The following is a 20,845-nucleotide window of genomic DNA, read 5'->3' as shown; positions in this document are numbered from 1 at the left end:
TTATGAAAACAACAAAGTTTAACCCATAAAGACCCAGTGCTACTTTTCTGACAGTTCTTAAATTATTTTTTCTCTGTATTTAACCTTTCTTAAGTGATTTACTACCATTTATTATAATATTATCCTCTGTATTTTGTGTAATTACAGATAGATAGATAGATAGATAGATAGATAGATGGATAGATAGATAGATAGATAGATAGATAGATAGATAGATAGATAGATAGATAGATAGATAGATAGATAGATAGATAGATAGATAGATAGATAGATAGATAGATAGATAGATAGATAGATAGATAGATAGATAGATAGATAGATAGAGAGATAGATAGATAGCTTTTGAAGTGTGGTAATCAAGTATGCTTATCATGATAATTAGAATTTAAACGGTAATACTAACAATCTGGAATTTTACCACAGTTTATCGTTATACACTGTAAAAAATAATCTGTAATTTAACATAATTTTCACTGTGTATTTTACAGATTTTTCCTGTATTTTTAAGATACAGGAAAATATCAATGAAATGACAAAAATAGACTGTGATTTTACATGTCAAATGTAAAATAACACGAAAAAAACTGTAACTGTGAATAACCATAAAATTTCCATTTTTTTAAAATAATTTTTTTCTTTTTTTCACAGAAAAATACAGTTAAAATACATTTGCAAATGTATCATTTTCATTATCTTTTTCATAGATAGATAGATAGATAGATAGATAGATAGATAGATAGATAGATAGATAGATAGATAAAACTGCATCTGAAAAAACTGTTGCATCATGATGTTTCCAATATAGGCACTTATTTAATTAAAAAAACAAAAAAGCTTGTACTTTGCTGACATGTCCTGGGTCTTGGGAGGTTAAAGGAGTGATATTTTGCTTTTTTTAATGGAATTATGCATTTTAAAACATTTCCCTGCGGTCTACATAAACTGTAAATGCTCTACTTGGGTCTGAATTCTTCATTGATTAAAAACTAAATAATCACCAAATAGAAATCTGTAGATAATGTCAACTGCAAATTTTAGGGTAAAAAAATCTATCTATCTATCTATCTATCTATCTATCTATCTATCTATCTATCTATCTATCTATCTATCTATCTATCTATCTATCTATCTATCTATCTATCTATCTATCTATCTATCTATCTATGTAATAGTTTGCTATACTATGTTGCAAATAAATGTTAATTTTAGACGACATTTAGACTGTATAATGTATAATGCACAAAGGGAGATTTTGATTTTCCTAGGTCAGGATATGTACAGTCAGTCCAGCTTGGATTTACAAGGCTGACAATTAATACTGAACAAACAAGAACTCAAACTATGAATTATGAAAGAGCTGCAGCATCTGAAACTGACCACAATGAACATTTGACAGATAAACAGAACCACAGTGTTTCAGTTTCAGTTTATGTATTGTGATTGTCTCTCTTAACTCACCATATATTTTTTATTAAGAATTTTTTTTTTTTTTTTTTAAATCAATTACTAGAAATTAAAGGTGACCCCATTTCAATTCCAGGCGACCCCATGTGGGGTCCCGACCCCAAGGTTGAAAAACACTGCAATACCTACTGGTGGAGGTAAAAATACGTTCAATTGCAGTTATTTTCTATTATTTCAAAACCACTTTTTTCTGTTTTAGGTGTACTTCAAACGCGACGGTGAGCTGATAGAGGTGATCTCCTACACTCTACCCACCACCAGTGAGCAGGGAGGGGGCTCGGCGGGGGTGAGAGGGGCCAGGCCGCTCATCAGTAGAGACCTGGATGATACTAAATTGCAGCGTTCCCTGTCCCTCCTGGACCCCGAGGGCCGGTCAGCCCGCCTGCACACGGAGAGCCCCCAGCGCGTCCACACTCAGGGCCAACAGGCCTACGAGCCCAGCCCCGCAACAGAGGTCATCCCAGAGACGGTGGTGAGCCGGGAGTTCCCCCGCTGGGTGCATAGCACAGACCCCCTCTACTATTTCAGCCACAGTCACATTCCCCAGAGCGACGGTTCTGTGGTGGTGCAGGCCCGGCTCACCTGGACCCTCAACCCTCAGCTGGACAACGACGCCCTCTTCAGTTGCGAGGTCAAGCACCCGGCGCTATCCATGCCCATGCAGACAGAGGTCACTCTGGGTGAGTACAACACAGACTAGCGCAGTGGTTTTGCACGCTATTGGGTCATTCCATGGCAATTCAACCAATGGTCCACACATGACCCCCTCAGAAAATTCTGAAAAAATTCACACTTGTTCACTTACCAGATAAACGAACACATCCAAAATTTTAATGTCATATCTGTAATAGTTTAGGACACAGGTGTCAAACATGCGGCCCGGGGGCCAAATCGGGCCCGCCAAAGGTTCCATTCCGGCCCGCGGGATGAAAGTGCAAAAATTAACCTGAACAGTCCAGGTTGTCCAAATCATTTTGGTTCAGGTTCCAGATACAGACCAATGTGATCTACTGTCAAAAGAACAACACAATAACCCATAAATAATGACAACCACAAATTTTCTTTGTGAAAAATTATGTGGAAAAAATTTAAGTGAAAAAAAATAACATTCCACTGTGAAAATATTTACATTTACAAAACTATTCTTTCACAATAAAATGCAAATAAATACATAAATAAAAACAAAGATGAACAACCCGAAATGTGCAATTTTAACAATATTCTGCCTGTTACTAAATGTTTTGCGCATTTATGGATCCACTGTGATCTGTAGTTGCGTTAATAATAACAGATGTAATATTGTAGAAATTGTTCAAATTTTAGTTTCAAACTCCAAAATTTTAACAATATTCTGCCTGTTAACAAATGTTTATGTAACATTGTGTGTAATGTACATGTATAAATAATAAGTCGAGGCATAATATTGTTAAACTTGCACTAATTTTTCAAATTAAATTTCTGTTTTTTTCAAGTTTTTCACATCTTTTTTTGTAAAATGTAAATATTTTCATAATTTAATTGTTTTTTGTTTTTTTTGTATTAAAACAAAAAGAAAAACTTGGATTTGTCATTATTTATAGGTTATTTAGTCATTATTTTACTGGTCTGGCCCGCTTGAGATCAAATTGGGCTAAATATGGCCTCTGAACCAAAACGAGTTTGACACCCCTGGTTTAGGAGATACAGCCCTATGAAAATTAATGTTTTTGTTTTTTTTTTTTTAATTTTGCAAATTTGCTTTTTGGCCAACTTTGAGGAGCTATATCTCCTTAGGTATTCAAGCCAAACTGCTGAAACTTAATGTCTGGTCTGAAACCCCCCTGAAAATATCATATTTTGCATCAAAATAATTGTAGGTGCCTTCATGTTTGGTCCATGAGGCTTTGAAATCAGGCAAACACTCTAGTTCAAATATCTCAAGTATTATCGTAACTTGTGCAATAATCAATGCCATTATACTGTTAAAAATGCCATTTACACCTATGTTTGTATACAATTTGAAGAAAATATAGTCATGCAGTAAAAAAAAGTATTAAAACTAGAACCAGTTCTATCCCAAAGCTAAAATTTTGTGCACAACATCTTGAAACATATATGAAGACATGGTAACAATTTCAAAATTTTCATTAACTGGCCACATGGTATTTTGAGTGCTCAAATAAAGAGTATTTTTGTGAAAAATTGAAATCGAACCATTTTGTTCATTGCTTCACAGCAACACTTTTCATTGAAATGTCGTCTTTTTGCAGTATATTGTTGCATCTTGACCATAAGAATCCATGCAAAAAAAAAAAAAGGTCTCTACATTCATCCATTCTGGCACAGTGCAAGCCAGAAGAGAGAGGACATTTGGAAGAATTAGCCTTTTCGCCTGATTTCAAGGCCTTATGGACCAAACATGAAGGCACCTACAATTATTTTGATGCAAAATATGGTCTTTTCAGGGGGATTTCACCCCAGACAGTAAGTTTCAGCAGTTTGACTTGAATACCTTAAGAGATATAGCTCCTCAAAGTTGGCCGAAAAGCAAATTTGCAAAATTAAAAAAAAAAAAAAACAACATTAATTTTCAAAGGGCTGTATCTCCTAAACTATTACAGATATGACATTAAAATTTTGGATGTGTTCATTTATCTGGTAGGTGAACAAGTGTGAATTTTTTCAGAATTTTCTGAGGGGGTCATGTGGGGCACTTTCTGAAATCTGGTTGATTTGGGATGGAATGACCCTATTCTCATTTCTGCACTAGCCGTTTTCTCATTTACCCCCCTTTCACCCACTCAAAACACCTCGACGCACACACTCAGAACCTTTTCTCATTTTTTTTCCTCCCCTTTAATCTCCTGCTGTCTCCTTGTATCCCTTTGCTACACTTGGAAACCGACTGGGCCCCCTTATGTCTCCCTTGCAAATGTACTCCGAGCAACACTGATTTTCATTTGATGCTGCTTAATTGTGTTACAGCCGAGCAGATTGCAAGTTTTGCGGCGAATGCAAAACTCCCAGTGACTGACAGGGTAATTCATCGAGCTGTCTGTCGCTAGATTGAGTTAACTCAGTACCTTTATTGAAAAAGTCAACCTGAATTAGAGAAGTCAAATGAGAATTTAGACACACTGACCAACGTTATATCATTGGAAAGACGATCTCTGTAACGTTGCCCTTCGTCTAACCGCAGCGAGCATCATCCTTAAGCTCTTCAGTCTCTTTGAGCTTTTTTTTTTTTTTTTTTTTTGAAAAATAGTCTATAAATTTCATCACCAGCAGTGGGATTGTTATTCATCTGCAAACTGTCAAGGTAGACGATTTAGTGATGTGAGAGTCATACTTTGATGGAGTCGTACTTTAAGGGCAAAGTTAGCATTAATTTTTGATAGTGTGAACCAAAAGACAAGCACAGTTTTAGTTGTTTTTTTTTTTCAAACTAAAAACAAAGATGCTTCCAGCGAGTCCTCTTAACACTTCAAAGGCAATACGTTGGCCTGATCCTCCTGGAGATGAGCCATGCAATCCCAACATGATGAACAGAGACATTACCATGTATGAGATGCTAGCAATCTGTGAGGGTATAGAGTCTGAATAAGGAGACGGGCTGGTACATGTTTACTTGTTGGTGTCAGAATCATGACTACTTGCTGAAGTATCCATCATGCTGTGTGTAGCCGGGGTCACACTGAGTTAATCAAAACTGTCTTTATCATAGAGAAGCAGAAGGCATTTGGCATGTTCGAGAAATGTTCCTTAATATGCCAAATTATCAGCGCTAGGATTATTAAAAGGTGAATATGTTGCACTTTGCTGACAGAAAAAGGACTTTTTTTTTTTTTTCAAACGAGATAAAAACAGTAATTCCTGGATGTCTGGAATGTGAATTCTTCATGTTTTTTAAAGCAGTCATTGGAGATGATGACAAAAAAAAACAAAAAACGTCCTTTTGGAGAAAGTTGAACTATTCATGAGTGTAGCTTTCTTTTGAAGCACGCTCAGATTGTTATGTGAGGGGAAAATATGTATGTGTTAACCATCGACTCTTCACATGTGCCAAGAAAATTTCTTGCCAGATATTTGGGTAAACAGGATAAATCTACAGGGTCTCAATTAGTGGGTCTGGGACACTCCTTCTACTTGTACCTTTTGAATCAATTAGTTCAGACTGACAAGATGTGTGTACTTTATAAAAACAGAATCTTATGTGTCAATTCTACTCTCTGTTCTTTCTAACTTTACTTCTTTGTCCGTGACACACATCCTCAGACCGAGTGGAGATTTTTATAAGGAAATGTTAATCAAATAGGAGGAGGAAACTATATTTTTTTGCAGGACAGCCTTTCGTCTTATGCCGCGTTTCCACTACGTGGTATCGGCTCGACTTGATTCGACTTGGCTCGGCTGTTTTGCATTTCCATTACAAAAAAGGACCTGGAATCTGGTACCCGGTACTAGTTTTTAGCTTAACGGCTGACAGGTCGTAAGCTATTGTCATCATGCGGTGTCCGTCAGCATCGTCTGTCGTCATCTGTCGTCCATTACAAAAATTTCACTCGTCTTCTTCTCTGAAACTACAATTCCGATTGACTTCAAACTTGGTAGACAGTGATCCCTTGCCAATTCGCGCTTTAAGTTCCGCGGTTTTAGTTATTTGCAGATTTTTCAGAAATATTCATCAAAAATAAAAAATCAAGAAAAAAATCGCGGAAATTCCGCGAAAATCCACCCCACAGCAGACGAGAGGCCGCAGCTGCCAGCGAAACGTCAAATGATGACTCACAGCCTCCTGTAAGCAACACGCGAAAACGCAGACAGCCCAGCAACCGCTTACCCCGAGCGAGAGAGAGAGAGAGAGAGAAAATGTAGAAATGTCAGTTCATGCATGCCCATGTACATGTTTGTGTGTGTTGATGCTCGAGACCAAAGAGAGAGAGAGAGAGAACTGATTCGTTTCTTGTGCGTATGAGAGGAAAAGAGAGCTGGGAGTAGATGTGCGTGTGTTCGTGTGTACGTATACGATGGATAAGCGTCACGAATGAAGAGAGGAGAGAGTACGTATCAGCTGTTAGTACGTACGCACGTGTGTGTTTTGTTTACTTTCTACATTCTTTTCTTTCAGATGTTTTACAGTACATGTATCCGATCTATATATATATGCATGTATACATGTACTAATCATTGTTTTCTTTTATTTATATCTCATTTATTTCATAATTATGACATTTGCAGTACTTATATACTATTTATAGATACATACGTACATGTACCTAGGTCTAGGATAGGCTCAGGGGGGCTCCGGCTCCAGTTCACGGATTTTCGATTTTCGCGGGGGGCGCCGGTCCCCATTAACCGCGAAAAATAAGGGATCACTGTACAGCTTCTTTATGATGATGTCAGCAAAAGTTAGTGAAATTATTTGGATCCGGATCTGATTCTGGATTTGGTGCAACTTTGAAAAATTCCCCCATTATAAGAGATAGGAAGTGGATCGATGCAATAACTCAGTAAATATAAATGATATCCAGTGTAAATTTCTACAGTCCAGCCCTGATGGGGAGATGACTAAAACATATTGTCCACATGCTGATCAGGATCTTCTTCTGGATTCGGGAACTTACAGAAAATTTAACATGGGTTCTTATGGGGAAAAAATTTCAATCGTCTTTTTCTCCAAAACTCCAGTTCTGATTGACTTCAAACTTGGTATACAGCTTCTGTATGATGATGTCAACACAAGGTATTGAAATTATTTCGATCCAGATCTGATTCTGGTTTTGGTGCGACTTTGAAAAATTTTCCCATTATAACAGATAGGAAGTGGATTGATCCAATAAATCAGTAAATATCAATGATATCAAGTTGGAATTTGAATTTTTTACAGATCTGATCAGAATATGACCAAAACATGGGCTATTTCTGTAATAGAATAAATACACATGACTGGGTGATAATAAATGGCATCTGAATACATTTCCCAAAGTTTTTAATTTGACCGGTAAGCTACAGGGCTATTGGTCCTATTTTTTGTATCACCTCCACCGAGGTTCCAAGCGATACTAAACCGTGTTGTATAAACACTGCAGACCACTGATTGGTCAGACAGTTTTCTCTGTGACCCACCGTTTTACAAAACACAGATGCAGAAGTTGACAGTAAATATAGCGGTACATTAATCCACATGATAACAGCCCAAAACTACACCATGGTCGGTCGAGGAGATTCAGTCTTTGGTGGTCGACGTAAAAATTCAGACGAGACAACACGCAACGAGAGAGTTTATCAGCAACTCTCTGAACAGACGACACGGAAATAACGTGCTGCATAGCTATGACGACCAGGTACTGTAAAGTCTGTAGTATCCTGTAATGGAAACGGTGTCCAGGAATACCGAGTCGAGCCGAGTCGAGTCGAGCTGGTTCCACGTAGAGGAAACGCGGCATTAGTCCACTATTGGTCAGAAGTGTGACCAGAATGTCATGTGTAGGTGGGCATTTTGCGTGTTTGGGGATACAGAAAAATATTGGGCATTTCTCAATACGCGTTCTTGTCTGTTCTCGTGTTCTCATGAAACGTCATCAGTCACGGCCCAAGTACTGTTCCATTTGCAAGTTTGCATAAACCAGGAACACATGGAATACCCGGATGTTGTTCTTGTCAGATAGTTTAATCCAAGGATGCACTGGTTGGTCACTCGTGTAGACTTGGCCGGGAAGCAGTTCCCAAGATGCAGTTCATGTCGGCCCGGCTGTGAGCCCGCTGTTCAGGCAGGAGCCAGGAGGTCGTTAGCTCACCAGCTCGACTGGGACCCAGGTGGCTGTAGTCAGCTGAACCGACAAAATGTATTCCAATTTTGAAAAATATGCTGTAGTGGAGAGAGGATTCTTTAGAGACAAACAGATTATATTAATTTAAAATGTATGTAAATATATGTATAAATGGAAAATGTATAAATGACATGTAAACACTAGTACACATGTATTGATATTAAATCGAGTGACAAACAAAATTTGAATTATGCATCTCAAGATTTTTCATGACGTATATCCCCCCAACGCTATTTTGTCTCAATTTTCTGACGTGGAAGAAGTGTGTAACTTTTGTCATTCTTGTCCTGAAACTACTCTACACTTATTCTTTCTGTGTGAACACTCTTCTAACTTCTGGCCTAAAATGGAAAAATATATCATATCTAAAAGTAATGAAAAAATAACTATAACATCTCAAAATGTAATTACATATTTTGAACATGACAGTTGTCATTTAGAATTTGTTGTAAATTTGATCATTTTATTTGGAAATTTTCATATACACAAAAATAAATATACCAAAACACACCCAAATTTTAAAATCTTCCTGATGGAATTTGAAAAATATATTAAATCTGTAGAATTGATCTTTAACAACAACAAAAAAAAGCACTAGCAGCTTGACAATTTATAAAGAATTCTTCAAAACAGACTGAACTCTCTGATGCATTTATTTACTTATTTGTGTTATATATATATATATATATATATATATGTGTGTGTGTATATATATATATATATGTATATGTATATGTATATATATATATATATATATATATATATATATATATATATATATATGTAAAATATGCTATTATTTGTCCATTCTGCCTCGTGTCTTTAAATCTATCAATTTTTTTTTTTTTCTTAAATTTATTTGTTCAAAGGTTGTTTTTTTTTGACATCTTGATGTTTGTTTGTTCAAAATTTATATGTTTTGTATACCTGAATATTTTCAATAAAGTTGAGGGAAAACAAACAAATAAATAAATAAATAGAACTACACTGTGGTAATTTGAGGGAAATACGTTATGGAACAGAGAGGAAAGTTCACCAGTACGCAGCCGTACAATTACAGATAGACTTGTGTTCCGAGGAAGTACGTTCTCTGAGACCATTCTTAACAAGACTGTACTCGCCGACTACAGTAGTTTGGAGTTTGCATTCATGGTATTGAGAAACGGCCATTGTCAGACTTTGGGGGGTGGGGGATTGTAGGGCCATGCCCTTGCTATTGGTGCTATAGCTGAAGAACAGCCCACTTTGCACGACTGACTTTGAAGTAATCATTATTTCCTGTATTGATTGCGTTGGAGAAACATGTTTTTGGTGCGATTTAGAAAAGTTATTGGAGTTCAAGCCACAAATATTACATGCATTTTTATACTTAACTGTTTTTCTAATTGCGTCTGTAATTATTCTGAGGATTTCCCAGAGAATAAAAACCAAATTTAGTTGCACTGTACAGTAATATTTTTGCAATGACAATACAGCCTATTCCATTCTATTCTATTCTATTCTATTCTATTCTATTCTATTCTATTCTATTCTATTCTATTCTATCAGGCTTTGGGTGTAGTAGCATTAATTACCTGTTGATTAATTAAGATTTTTTTTTTTTTTCACTATTATTATCTGTCTTCATAACATACTACAGTAATGTCAGTACACACCAGAGAGAGGGTGAATAACAGCACCATAAAATCCTGAATCAATATTTGTTTTTTGTTTTTTTTATCTTATTACATTTGTTGACATTTTGGAAAAATAAAGAACATCTACATCCTATAATTAACATGTTGAGTTTTAGAGCTGGTCGACTGTCACTAAACCCCAATACCACTTATTTTAAAAGCAGTTGTCAACTTTAAAGTTTAAGCGTATAATTCCAGATAATCTTCTTTTAAAGCAGCAAGTGTCGCTATCATATCCTAAGTGGCTAGAAATAAAATGTACAACATGTAAATCTGAGACAGCATCAGTAGAAGGTGTAATGGTATGAGCTGTGCCGCATTTCCACTACGTGATACCGACTCGACTCGATTACTCATTACATAAAAGAACCTGGAATCTGGTACGCGGTACTACTTTTTTAGTACTTGCTCGGCCAAGGTTACAAAACGGGTGAAGAAATATTAAAATGTGACGTGTAAATACTACAGACCACTGATTGGACAGAGAGTCGTCTCTGTGTCATTGCATCATCAATGCGCGACACACCATTTTTGAAAAAACAGATTCGGAATTTGCCTTTGCCTATAAGTAACTGGGATGGGCTCCAGCTACCCTCGCAACCCTAGTGAGGATAAAGCGGGTTCAGATAATGAATGAATGAATGAATGAATGAATGAGAATCAGAAGTTTACAGTAAATATAGCAGTAGGCTAATCTCGGTAAATGACACCATGGTCGGTCAAGGAGGTTCAGACATTCCTGTCCTTGGTGGCCGATGAAAAGATTCAGTGTGAGCTTGACGGGGGAACATGCAACGAGCGAGTTTATCAGCAACTGTCTGAGCAGACGTGACAGAAATTACGCACCGAGTCGCTATGACGTCCAGGTACTCTAAAGTCGGTAGTATCCTGTAATGGAAACAGTCTCCAGGAATAGGACCTGGCAAGGGCACCACTACCAATTTTGGGCACCCATGAAAGGTAAACGTTGTGGACCCTTCATAAAATTCAATATCTTGTTGATCTGTCGGAGCATGGGGGGGGTGTTGCATTAGTGTGAAACAAAACTGAACCTTAACATGCTTTCAACATCTGACTCCTGACTTCTATACCTCTCGTATACAGTGGACCTTACACAACATTTTCATTACTTCTACCCTATAGATGCGTTTCCGTTTCTTGAATTACCGCAGCGAGCAGCCATCTTGTGTGGCAAGCAGTTGTTACGCTCAGTCTAGGGGTTGCTGAGACGCAACATGACATGAGACTCCCCTCCCTCCATGTCCCTTAACAAACAGGAGCAAATTAACAAAATGACCAGCAACCACGAAACTGCAGTATGAGATATTTATTTACAAAAAAAGAAAAATTTAATCGGGTAAGGGAATCATAATATTCTACAAAAACAAACGAAGGAAACCACAATACATCAATCTTACCCAACAAAACTTAAAGAAAAAGATTCCCTCCTTGTATTGCTGGTTTTACAAAGTTCTAACAAAAATCACAAAAGGCTGGTCTGCACAGAGGGGAGGATGGAATGAGAGGAGTCTCTTCTGAAGGAATGAAGATCTGGCCTTTAAATTTCCCGGCTCATCTCCGAAGCACCAATCAATTGCAGCCAGCAGAGCAACACCACTCCTGCAGCTCATCCTCAATCAGCTGCTATCTGTTTGGAAGGAAAAAAACAGAACACACCCACACACAAAGAAGAGAACAGAAAAAGTACAAAAATACAACAGAACAAATGACACAGCCCATCACAGAACCAAAAAAATACTAACCCTTAACACAGTCATGTTTACTTCTAGTCTAGTGACAGATATGGTTGGAATCCTGAGGCTTTAGTCTTTCCTATGATACCACGAGCGAGTCTGTAACTCATAATCACCACGCTAGAGTAGAATGTTCTTAAAATAGTTATTTAGGCCTAATATCGGGCCCGGAAATTTGCAGCAGCATGGATGTTACAATAATGAGCGACAAATGAACACACCATGCACAGTCAATCTTATTTTACAGTGTTACGCCCCGGCCTAGGGGTTCACCAGGGCGAACATAATAGGCTCAACTTTTGTCCCCTCCCAGCTCCCAAGCACACACGTCAGTCAAAAACTAAGATTCACAATATTTATTATTACTACTTTTGTTTTAACAACTAAGGAAGGGTTAGGGGAGGGAGCGGCTAAAACAACAAACAAAATATCTGTAGAGTTTAAACTAACTTTCCTAATCCAAAATAAATGCAAGAAATAAAATACAGAAAACTTACCTAACTATCTAACCAAAAACAGGAGAAAATGGGAAAACAAAAGAGCCGACCTCCCCTACCAGAAAAAGGTTCGATTTAACAAAAACTATTTACAAATACAAACAATCGGAGTTTTCCACGAGCACGAAGACTGACGGTCACACACACGAACACAGGGTTGGGAGCTGACAGGAGGCAAGAGCGAGCCAGGACAGAAGTTCCAGGGCCATTTTTAAAGGGCTGGGCAATCATGATCCACCAATCAGCAACCTGCAATAGACAGACACAAAAGGGCACAGCACACCTACAGGACGGGGGAGAGCACACACACTAAACAGAAAACACATACATATACATATAAATAGATAAATTATGACCCAGGGTCATAACAACAGTAACAAAACACCCACAAGATGGTGCGCAAGGATTAATAAGTATGAGGGTTGTGCAGATATCGGCCGTCTGGCTACAGCGATGTGAACTGACTGATGATGTGAGCTAGCTCATTCATTCATTCATTCATTATCTGAACCCGCTTTATCCTCACTAGGGTCACGGGGGTCGCTTGGAGCCTATCCCAGCTACATAGGGGCGAAGGCGGGGTACACCCTGGACATTTTGCCAGTTCATCACAGGGCTGAGCTAGCTCAATGCACTGGAAATGATGTTTCTGGCTAATTTCGTTATGATTTGGAACCAGTCTGAATGATACACAGAATTTAAATACATGTTATGTAGAAAATAAAATTGACCTTTTTGATAGCTGATGGGAGTAGCCAAGAATCTCCTGTGAGACTGTTTTGCTGTTTCTTAGTTTCACTGTTGCTTCGGTGGAAAATAGTTGTGCCGAAACATGGGAATACACCTCACCCAATCCTGCCATGCATGTACAATGTCCACAAATCACACTACTGCTCTTCTCCATTATCAGCCAGGGCACCAGCGAAGTGAATGAACAGGAAGTAAACATGACCGCTTGCCACACAAGATGGCCGCTCACCAAGGTAATTCAAGAAATGGAAACGCATCTATTTCAACTGGACCTTATGGGCCCCCCCACAAATGCTGGGGCCCATGAATTTATCACGTTCACCCCCCCCCTTTATCGACACCCCACGAGTCGAGTCGAGCCAAGTTGAGCAACGCTGCAAAAGTATTGCGTAAAGGATTTTAGCTCTTCACCTGTTTCACATGTTGATGATAAAACCAATGACATACCGCAAGGAGACCGGGCCCCATGAAACTTTTGCTAAATGTCAAACGCACTAATATTTTGACAAGCCTTTCCCTCTGCTGTGTTTGAAGTCATTAATTTATCACTACCTTTGTTCTTTTAAAGATATGGAAGGAGCATCACTAGATATTCTTTTTTTCCCACCACCTAAAGAAAAGAGAACAGAAAATGTGCGTTTGTTGAATCTAATTAGATCACACTTAAAATTCAAAGCATCCCCGGTCCTGCTTGGGGCTTGATCCATCTTGGAATAGAAAAAAAGTAGAAAGAAAGAAAGAAAAAAGGTAATAGGGTCGTGATTCGGGTCAGGGGATACATACAAAAGAAGTGCGGATATGTTCTCCTTAAACTAGCTCGTGTTGTTGTTAAACTGATTAAATGTGTAAGAGTAAGAAGCATGGAATTATACTATTCATTTCCATTATTTACATTATTAGCTTTAACTGGATAATTGGACTGAGGATTTCTATATTCTTCCTCTATATATACACACTCTCTTGGTTCTCTCAGGTGTGTTTGGTCAGGAAATGAAAAGGAGGTCTTTGCCCTACCCATAAGTAATAAATCTTTCAGAGATTTAATATTGCCACATGAGATGGAGCGACAGTCTGACAATCGACCAATGTTGTATTACACTTCGTGAATATTCATGAGCGGCTTCCCGTTCTCCATACAAAAGGACACGAAACTGGCACCGAGCCTTGAAATCTAAAAAAAAAAAAAAAAAAAAAAAAAAAAAGAAGAAAGAAAAAAAGAAAAACGCTACACCTTTATGAGATAATGAGGCCAGTCTGTTCTTCACTTTTGTATTATATTCATGAACACCATGCAACTTAATAATTTAAACCAACTCTTCACTTTAGATTTACGTGAGTTAAAATGTTAATTATTCAACATCATTAAACAAGCGGAGTTCTTCTTTCATACACCGTACAGCAGTGGATACAGATCCAGTCTGTCTCACATCTCCCAGTCACCGCTTCGCCAAAACCAGGATAATCAAAGACCAGATGCTCAGTCTGAGGAAGGCGTCTGCGATATGTGCATGTGTCTGACTGTGTGTCTGTGTGTGTGTGTCTTTGCATATTTGTCTCTGAACACAAACACTATATGCACATCATTATTTGTATTTTACAGTAAATGTCTGTGTTCACTTTGTACTGTGGAATATAGATCTATAATATGTCTTTTTTTTTTTTTTTTTTTTTTTTAAACCTGCTGGCAATTTCACATTCCTCAGTCTGTCTTATCTCCTTGCTTTGGGTCACCTAGTCTTGCATGTTGGTTAAATCTGTGAAAAAAAAACAAAACAAAACAAAACAAAAACCCATGCAGCACTGGATTCATCATAATAGTGTGTTCTAGCGCTCAGTCTTTTTTTCCAACTCGATTCTTTATTTGGATCCTCATTACTTGGCAATAACATAATAGCTTCCTGGGGTGTGCGCATTAAATATATCAAGAAAAAGACATGGAACAGAAGTCCAATGTCTTAATAAGAGGATGCTCATCACAAGTTAAAGTAAAAAAGAATATAGCACCGCAAAACATCAAACTGCTTCCCTCTCAGTTATTTAACAATGGGAATATTGTTTATTATTTTTGTTTTGCCACAGGTGTCAAACATGGGGCCAAAACCAGCCTGCCAAAGGGTCCAATCCGGCCCCTCGGATGAATTTGTGAAATGCAAAAATTATAACGGCTAAAATCTACTTAGAGGGTCAAATGAGTGGCCATTTTTGTCAAAAAAAGAAGTTGTAAGAAATGCATAGAACTGTGTTGAAATAATGCTAATCCATTTCTGCACTGACTACTGATATTATTTGACAGTGGAAGCTCTATTTTCAGAAATATTGGATTTTGAATAGCACGTGTATGTGAAAACTTTTGCTGGTGGACGGACGTGACATTACCCATGATGCTCTGGTCAGTACCAGTACTTTATTAGGAATAAACTTATAGACTTACTATTGCTAATTCTCCTCTTATTCATAAATGTTAGTATTGTGGATCTAAAACAATAACAGCTGACACAAAAACACTACATGTGGCAGTGGACGGATGTGACATGGTTGTTGTGGATCCCATCATACTGATGCTCTGCAGCCATGTCACCGTTTACACTAATGATCCCTGTGCAAAAACTAGGATCAGAATTATTTATTGTATAGTTTATCATCAGACTAAAGAGTAAATAACAATATAGAATTGTTATTTCTTTATAAAAATGCTTATTATTAGAAAACTGTTGATTTAAAAAGTGACGTGTGACATTCTTCATGTATGTATTGGTGTAACATAAGCAGGATGGATCAGCACCATACTCCAGATTGCAACCTGTAAAAATAAAACATGTGATATGTAGGATAGAATCTTTTAAGAAAAATTGAGGAATCTAAAAGAATAGAATATTTATTTTTCAGGTAAATTCAGTTCAAATATAACTTGGCCATTTGTGACATGAAAATATAGCATTAATTGTGATGAAATTGGACATTTTTGACCTGAAAACATAGTTCATATGAGCATCAACATGTTGAACAGAACTGAAATCCTGTAAATTTGCATAACTTGCATTTACCAACACAAAGTTCCTTTGGGGATTCACTTATATTGATTTCTTATGCACAAAGACAGAAATAAGACCTCTAAGTAAATTTTAGCCGATAATGAAGATATTAATAATCAAGAATGTGAATTCAATCTGAAGTGGGTCAGACCAGTAAAATACAATCATAACAACTTATAAATAATGAAAAACGCAAAATTTTGTATTTTTTTTGTGTGTAAAAAAAGTAAAATTACACAAAAATGTTTATATTTACAGACTATCCTTTTACAAAAAATGTGAATAACCTGAACAAATATGAACAATACAACATTTCTTAACAGACGTAACAGACGAATTTTACCAATATTCTGCCTGTTACTAAATATTTTGTGTATTTGTAAATCCACTGTGATCTGTAAGTTGTGATGCACATGTATAAATGATAAACTAAGGTGTAATATTGTTAAAATTGCACTTTTTTTTTTTTTTTTTTTTTTAAGAATTTTCAGGTTGTCCATATTTGTTAACGTTATGTTCAAGTAGAGTTTGTAGACGTAAACATTTTCATTATGGAATTTTACTTTTTTCACTCAAAAACACAGAGAAAACTTTGGTGTTAACAGTATTTATAAGTTCTTAACCTATTATTTATATTATTTTACTGGTCCAGCCCACTTTAGATCATATTAGGCTGAATGTGGAACTGAACTAAAATGAGTTTGACACCCCTGTTTTATGCATTTTTCTTCTGTGCATTACAGATCTACAGACTACATCTGCTCTGGCTTCATGTTTAACTAGATAACCCCCATCTGCCTGCCTGGTTGTGTGACAAAGCTGGAACCTGTGAATGCAGACAGTTTGTTTTTTTTGCAACTCTGTCTCCCAAAAATGATGCTCATATGAAATGGAATTGTAAACCGGAGCATTATATTTATTACAAACACAATCAGTGCCGTAATGGTTTTGTAACCGTAACCTGACATCTTTCCTCATCCCCAAACAAGCGCTAATCTTAAAGGGGTAGTTTACATTACAGCTCTGTTAGCTTAGCTCTGTTTTTAGACAGAAAACAGCAGCAGTAAAACACAAATCACCCAATTTGTGTTGTCAGTAGCTGCACTAAAGATCTGCACGGAATTGTCCGAAAAAGGTCAGAACTGTCACAGTTTATTCTGAACCGCGGATCAACAATCAGCCAAAGAAAATAACATCACATCATAACTTCATAAGCCTAGGTAGAAGAAACACAATGGCCCAATCCCAATTCACCCCTTAGCCCCCCCCCGCTCCCCTTTTACTTGACACTACCCCTTGAAACCGAGTTGCAAAGGGTAGGGGTGGAAACATTCTTCTATGAAATGGGACAGCCCTTCCAGACCTGTTGCATCATCTGCACTCATCAATGCCGCTATTAGCATATGCGACAGCTTTGTTTCCAAAAGTATTCCCCATGCCGTCAGTAGCTGTAACTGTCGCAGTTCCATGGGCTTTCATCATCTTTTTGGGCGACTGTGGCTCAGTTGGTAGTGCAGGTCGTCCAATGACTGAAGAGTTGGCGGTTGGAATCCTGGCTCTGACCGTTCACATGTCAAACAGTGGTGGCTGCTCGTCTTTCAGACAGGGGAAGCTCATTGTCGGCTTACATTTTAAAAAAATGTCAAGTTATTTAAACATAAATTCGTCCCTCCGTTCCCTTTTAAGAAAATGGTCAGTGACCTTATCGTACCAACTAAACAAGAAAACACTGAAATTATGTTAAATTGAAACAAGGAAGTACAATGAGTGTGTTTTATTTACAGTGCAAGAAATGAACAAGTAATTTGGTAGTGGTTTCTCTCTCGATTTGACAGCAGAATGTGTGATAGTACCAAGCTGAATTCTGTCAGTGAAGGAGTAGATCTCAAAATAGCTGTCAATCAAATGGGATTCAGCCTTTCAACTGATCCTCCAATCAGCATGTGGAAGCTCAGCGTCCAGCAGCCGAGCTCCGCCCACAGCTCCATTCACCCCCAGAGACGCTGAGCGTCCGGGGGCGGGACAACATCGTGGCATTTATCCAATTACCGTCCAGTTTTGAGGCAATGAAAAAAACTGTTCCACTCAGTCCCATTGAAGTGCATGGACGCTGAGCGTCTACGGACAAATGCACTGAGCAGAGATGGAGGAGAAAACACAGACACGGGAATGGAGGAGAAGTGAACAACATCCAGTCTGTTGATTTGTGACAAAGCTGATTCTGAACGAACTCATCTGTGAGATGAACGTGTTCTAACGTGTTGTAGTCAATGAAATGTCAACACAACCGTAAATATTTCACCATTTAGTTTTCGTAATTTTAGAGGAAGCTGAGCTTCCCTTGCAGTCGGTGAGAAATCACCTCTGATGTCAAAGTGTCCTTGGGCAGGACACTGAACCCTACACTGCTCGCAGTATATAGGGCCTGGCAGTGCCTTGCATGGCAGCAGCCGCCCACTGGTGTATGAATGTGTGTGTGAATGGGTGAATGTGAGGCTTTGTAAAGCACTGTGGGCACCATGAAGGTGTCCAAAATGCACTATATAAGTGCAGTTCATTTACCATTCACCATTTTTTACAACTATTAACTATAAAACTGCAGAAATATGGTCTATAATACACTAAAACGGCATTAAATGGTCGACCAAATAATTAAGCTGTTTACAAAGAAAATCTGTCCATTTGTGTGTTTCTTTCATCACACTGCTGCACTTTTTGCCTGTTTACCTCCATCTGGCCAATGATTCCAACAGAATTATGGGAAATTTCTCCTAGCCCTCAGCTCGTAGTGTGGTCCTGAAATATCTCTTTTTTGAGGACTATACACTCCTCCCTCTTAGCCCTCCCCCTCCGTCTAATTGAAAATCGGGACAACACTACCCCTTCACGTGTACACACAAAACAGAGGGGGAGGGGTAAGGGCGAGGGGCCAAGGGGTGAATTGGGATTCAGCCTCAGATTTCAGCATCAAACTCCACTGTTTACATTTAGAGCTGTGTCCTGTGATAAAAACAACAGGGATTCTAGCTTTTATGACTTTGTCACTTTCTTTGACTCTAAAAGTTCTTTCTTAGTGGTTCTCATTTTTTTATTTATTTTTATTTAACCTTTATTTACCCAGGCAAGCAATTAAGAACAGATTCTTATTTACAAATGCAGCCTGATTTACCACCACACCATCTGGTCACTTTCTGATGCTTCGGTCAGAGGCCTTGTGGTGTTTGTTTTTCTAACCATAGTTAGACTGCCAGAGTGACTCACTACTCCCTCTAGTGGCCATATAAATGAAACAGTCTGTGGATGTAAATTCAGTCCATATCTCTACAGTCCACATTGGTGTCTTTGGCAGAACATCAAACTTATTCTAAAAAGAAGAAGATCATTTTTATTGATTTTCTAATACTTGAATGCATATAGCCTTTTTAAGCCAACCATTAAAAATTGAATGATGTTGTTTGGCAACAGATGCCCTTTGGTTAGAAAACAATTATAATTAATGTTTAAAACTACAGTGTGAGTCAGACTTTATAATATATTAACCCTTTCATGCATGAATAATGAGAACCTTTGCCAAGATATTTTTCCTGAGTGTTTTTATTCTTCTATAGGCATGAAAAAACAATGTGATCGAGTTTTGTTTTTTTTTTTTTTTTAAGGAGTTACAAAAATCTCCGTTCAGCTGGACACCATGCATTAAATTTTTGAAGCAAAGAAACATGTATTTAAAACTAATATCAGAAAGTGATATGGAAAACTATGCAATACAAACATTTTTAATGCTGCAGACGTTTTCTCACATTTTATCATACTCTATTACTAGTTATTTTTCTCTTCATGGAGATAATATGCAACAAACATTACTTTTTGTTAAAAAAAAAAACCCAAACTGTTAATTACAGTCTAATAACAATTAGCAATTGGTTTACACTAAAACATGTTAGTGCAGATCAGGTTTATCAAAAACAGGAAGGTTACAGTAACGGTATGAATGTCAGTGTATGGGGTGATGCATTAGTGTCCACTGTGTTGGCTGATATGAAACGAACAAAACCCATGAATATACAAGAGAACAGCTGTAGAATAACTGTCCACTGTAATAATTATACTTTTTTTTTCTTTTGTTCAGACAAAGTACAGTTTTTAGATGTTTCCTGCTTGACAGTTTCAACTGTGACTCCAGTCTTCCTTGGAAGGGTCATCCGACGTGTCATTTATCAGCCGGTCACAGTCCAAACTGTCAAGCAGGTAACGTCTAAAAACTATACCTTGTCTGAACAAAAAAAAAAAGAAAATATAATTACATTAACAGAAGACAAAATGAACATCATTAGCCTTGTCCACTGTAGTGACCACTATGCATGAAAGGGTTAAGGGAGTGTTTTTCAACCTTGGGGTCGGGACCCCACGTGGGATCACCTGGAATTAAAATGGGGTCGCCTGAAATTTCTAGTAATTGATAAAAATAAAATTAAAAAAACGTGTTATAAAACAATCACAATAGACAATCCTAATACATAACAGACATGCCAAACTGAGTCTGAAACTGCAGCACTGTGGTTCTGTTTATCTGTCAAATGTTCGTTGTGGTCGGTTTCAGATGCTGCAGCTCTTTCATAATTCATAGTTTGAGTTCTTGTTTGTTCAGTATTAATTTGCTGCCTTGTAAATCCAAGATGGACTGACTGTACATATCCTGACCAAGGAAAATCAAATTCTCACTTTGTGCAGTAATCTACACCTGGCTTTACTGCCTCCATCCATAATAATATATATTATATAGACTAACTGTCCTCAAATTAACCTTTATTTGCCACATAGTATGGCAAACTATTACATGATCAAAAACTAATTAATTTTAGC

At 37.5% G+C, this 20,845-nt stretch overlaps 1 protein-coding gene across 1 annotated transcript in view; it reads left to right on the top strand.

Moving 5' to 3' along the window:
• Positions 1-20,845, top strand: part of igsf21a (immunoglobin superfamily, member 21a) — a 747,424-nt gene that overhangs the window by 679,138 nt on the left and 47,441 nt on the right. Inside the window, exon 7 of the mRNA XM_030134531.1 lies at positions 1,664-2,144. Coding sequence (XP_029990391.1) covers positions 1,664-2,144 — 481 coding nt within the window. The remainder of the gene's footprint in view (positions 1-1,663; positions 2,145-20,845) is intronic.

The sequence above is a fragment of the Sphaeramia orbicularis genome, chromosome 5 (assembly GCF_902148855.1).
Source record: "Sphaeramia orbicularis chromosome 5, fSphaOr1.1, whole genome shotgun sequence".
NCBI lineage: Eukaryota > Metazoa > Chordata > Actinopteri > Kurtiformes > Apogonidae > Sphaeramia > Sphaeramia orbicularis.
The sequence above is the reverse complement of the archived record's forward strand: the minus strand, read 5'-3'. Positions and strand labels throughout refer to the sequence as shown.